The sequence below is a fragment of the Zalophus californianus genome, chromosome 2, assembly GCF_009762305.2.
Source record: "Zalophus californianus isolate mZalCal1 chromosome 2, mZalCal1.pri.v2, whole genome shotgun sequence".
In the NCBI taxonomy this organism is placed as follows: Eukaryota; Metazoa; Chordata; class Mammalia; order Carnivora; family Otariidae; genus Zalophus; species Zalophus californianus.
In genome coordinates, this window is record NC_045596.1 from 194,347,458 (window position 1) to 194,350,594 (window position 3,137).

Genomic DNA, 3,137 nt, shown 5'->3' on the forward strand with positions numbered 1-3,137 from the left:
AGTTTCCGAGGCTCTGTCCCTGCTCTCTCTAAGCTCTCACACAACATATGACATGCTTATTTGGAATGAATTGATATTTCAAATTTTTTGATTTCTCACCCTTATCAGTACCATTTTTCAGCAAGCACTCCCAATATATAGCTAGTTACTTATAAAAAATTATGTACACGTAGTAATATAACAAATCACATACTTTTTTGTTTGTTTCAGTCTTCAAATATTTTTTATTGGAAGGCCATGCATTGCCTTCATTTATTGTATTTCAAATCACTGTACATTTACTTTTGTGAAAACACTGCCTGCATTTTCTAGTACAAAAAAACTCCTAAAAACTGTTTCAGGAATGTAGAGAAATATCCAACTTAAATAGCGAAAAAGTGCACCATGATTACTGCTGCACTGCAGTCATTTCTGCATTTCCCATGTTTCTTAAATAACTATCTTGTCTGATAACACACAATATAAAGAGCAATTATGAAAAACAGACATTTACATATACTTCTAAAGTCTTACTGAGAATGTCCTGTTGGCATTGGATAACCAATCATAGGCGCAGCTGCAGTAGCAGGATATGCATATGCCTGTTGGTTCATACCATTGTACATATTTGGAACGTTACTTCCATATTGCTGAGTGCTATCATAACCATTCTGGTAAGTCCCTGTTGGATTACCAGTCCTAAAACTGGTCTGTATACCGGCAGACACAAAATTACTTCCAAAGCTCCCATTGGTGTAATTTGCAGCACTGTAAACACCATTCTGAGTTTTTGCCCCAAAATCTCTTTTAAGCAGACTAGAGTAACCTCTGTCATAATTTTCCCTGTCTCTAAAGGTATTAAATCCACCCCTTTTGCCCGCAGAGTATCTGTCCCGGCAGTCATCCTTCATGCCTCCTCTACCCCTGGAACGACCTGAACCTCTGTCTTCGACCAACTGAAGCAACTTGGGATCAACTGCTTGATTAGCTTCACGAAGCACAGAGATAAGGTCGCTCACTTGCTTTGTGTTATTAGGTGTAAAGAAAGTGTATGCTGTGCCTGTTTTGGTACTGCGAGCAGTTCTTCCAATTCGATGAACATAATCCTCTGAGGAGTTAGGGTAGTCATAATTGACGACAAATTTCACATCTTCCACCTCTAGCCCTCTGGAGGCCACATCTGTAGCGATCAGAATAGGAGCTTTTCCATGTTTGAATTCATTTAGAACCCAGTCATGCTCCTGTTGACTCTTGTCGCCCTGGATACCCATGGCAGGCCACCCGGCTCTCCTCATTTTTCTAGTAAGCTCATCACATCTTCTTTTGGTTTCGACAAAAACAATGGTTTTATTCTCCTTCTCACTCATCATCTCTTCCACTAGACGAGTAAGTTTTTCATCCTTTTCTACATCATAACATACATCCATGATCTGAAGAATGTTGTGGTTTGCACTCAGTTCTAGTGCACCAGTGTTTATATGTATGTAGTCTTTCAGGAAATCTTCAGCAAGCTGTCTTACTTCTTTTGGCCAAGTTGCACTCCACATTAGGGTTTGCCTATCAGGTCTTATCTGATCCACAATCTTCCTTATTTGGGGTTCAAAGCCCATATCAAGCATTCTATCTGCTTCATCAGGGACAAGGTAAGTAGTTCTTCTCAGATTGGTTTTCCCACACCCCAAAAAGTCAATCAGTCTTCCGGGTGTTGCAATACAGATTTCCACACCTCTCTCCAAATCACGAATCTGTGGTCCCTTAGGAGCACCACCATGGATGCAAGTGGACTTCAATCGACATGCTCTACAGTATTCAGCAGCTACTTGCTGTACCTGTTGGGCCAGTTCCCGAGTTGGTGCCAGCACCAAGCAAATAGGCCCATCACCTCTCTCTAGGAATGGCTGATGATTGATGTGGACGATAGCAGGCAGCAAATAAGACAATGTTTTCCCGGATCCAGTCTGTGCTATTCCAACCGTGTCCAATCCACTTAGAGCAATGGGCCATCCCTGAGCTTGAATAGCAGTGGGTTCAGTAAAATTCTGTCTTGCAATCACATCCATGACATTTGCAGGGAAGTTTGCTTCATAAAAATTCAGAACTGGCTTTGGGCAGTTGTGACCGCTAACCGTAATTTCCTTACTCCTTCTGTATGTCTCCACCTCTTGGGCTGTGCGCCTAGCCAAATCAGGGTGTTCTTGATAAAAATTCTTCTCAAATTTGGGCAGCTCATCAAGATTCCACTTCTTTTTGACTAGTTTCTCCCCAGGGTTTCCAAACGTCTTTCCAGATAGGGGCCCTGCCCTACTTCCCCCACATCGAGGTGCACCAAACCCTCGATCCCGGCTGCGGTCTCGGTCGCTCGAATAACCCGACATGGCGTCAATGGTTGCGGTTGGCGGGGAACGAAGTGGAGAGAATCGGGTGCGACGAGTCGCTGCAGGTGTCTTTGGCTATGGCAGAGCCTTGCGGGGGCGGCAGCGGCAGAGGGGCGGCGATGACAGGAGCCGGAGCTGCTCGACAAGAGACCGGTGGAAATGAATGAGGACAAATTACCTATTTTTAAAAAATGTTCATAAACTCAGAAATATTAAAAGATAAAATAAATATAAAATTTAATTTTTTATTAATAGTACAAACACTTCTTTGCTCTCACTAGCACAGTTAGTGCATTATTTTCAGTGAGAGTAAGATGACTGAATTTACTTTATTATTTTGAGAATTCAAGTCTATTTCTTAATTTGGTTTATTTTAATATTTGAGTTTAATGACTGTCACGGGTAAGACAATATTTGAGAATATAAAGATTGAACTAAAGTGATTTATGAAAAATGATTCTTGATTTCCAATCTCAGTTTCAATTATGTAAAATTTTTCAATAAAATTGAGCTTCTTAATTTCTCTTTTCCTGGTATCAATTAATGTTTTTGAAAAATAATCAAATGTCATTGAATTTTTATATTCTTAAGCCTAGATTCAAACCACTTTTTTTTTTTTTTTTTTTTTTTTTTTTGGAAAATAGTGCTTGGAAACCACAATCTGGGTTGTAGGTGTCAAGACATCTTGGAAAGTCTTTTAAAAAGCTAAGAAATTCTGTTTCCAACTTTAAAATATGGATGTAAGGAAGTTTTAAAGCAATGACATATTATTTTCAGCAAAAA

The 3,137-nt window shown here is 39.9% G+C and overlaps 1 protein-coding gene across 1 annotated transcript; it reads right to left on the reverse strand.

The window, feature by feature from the left end:
- Window positions 1-204: 204 nt before the first annotated feature.
- On the reverse strand, window positions 205-2,506 carry LOC113924696 (probable ATP-dependent RNA helicase DDX5). The gene has a single exon (XM_035726146.1). It carries the CDS (start codon window positions 2,352-2,354, stop codon window positions 510-512), a length of 1,845 nt encoding a protein of 614 aa, XP_035582039.1. The 5' UTR covers window positions 2,355-2,506; the 3' UTR covers window positions 205-509.
- Between the last annotated feature and the right edge of the window lie 631 nt (window positions 2,507-3,137).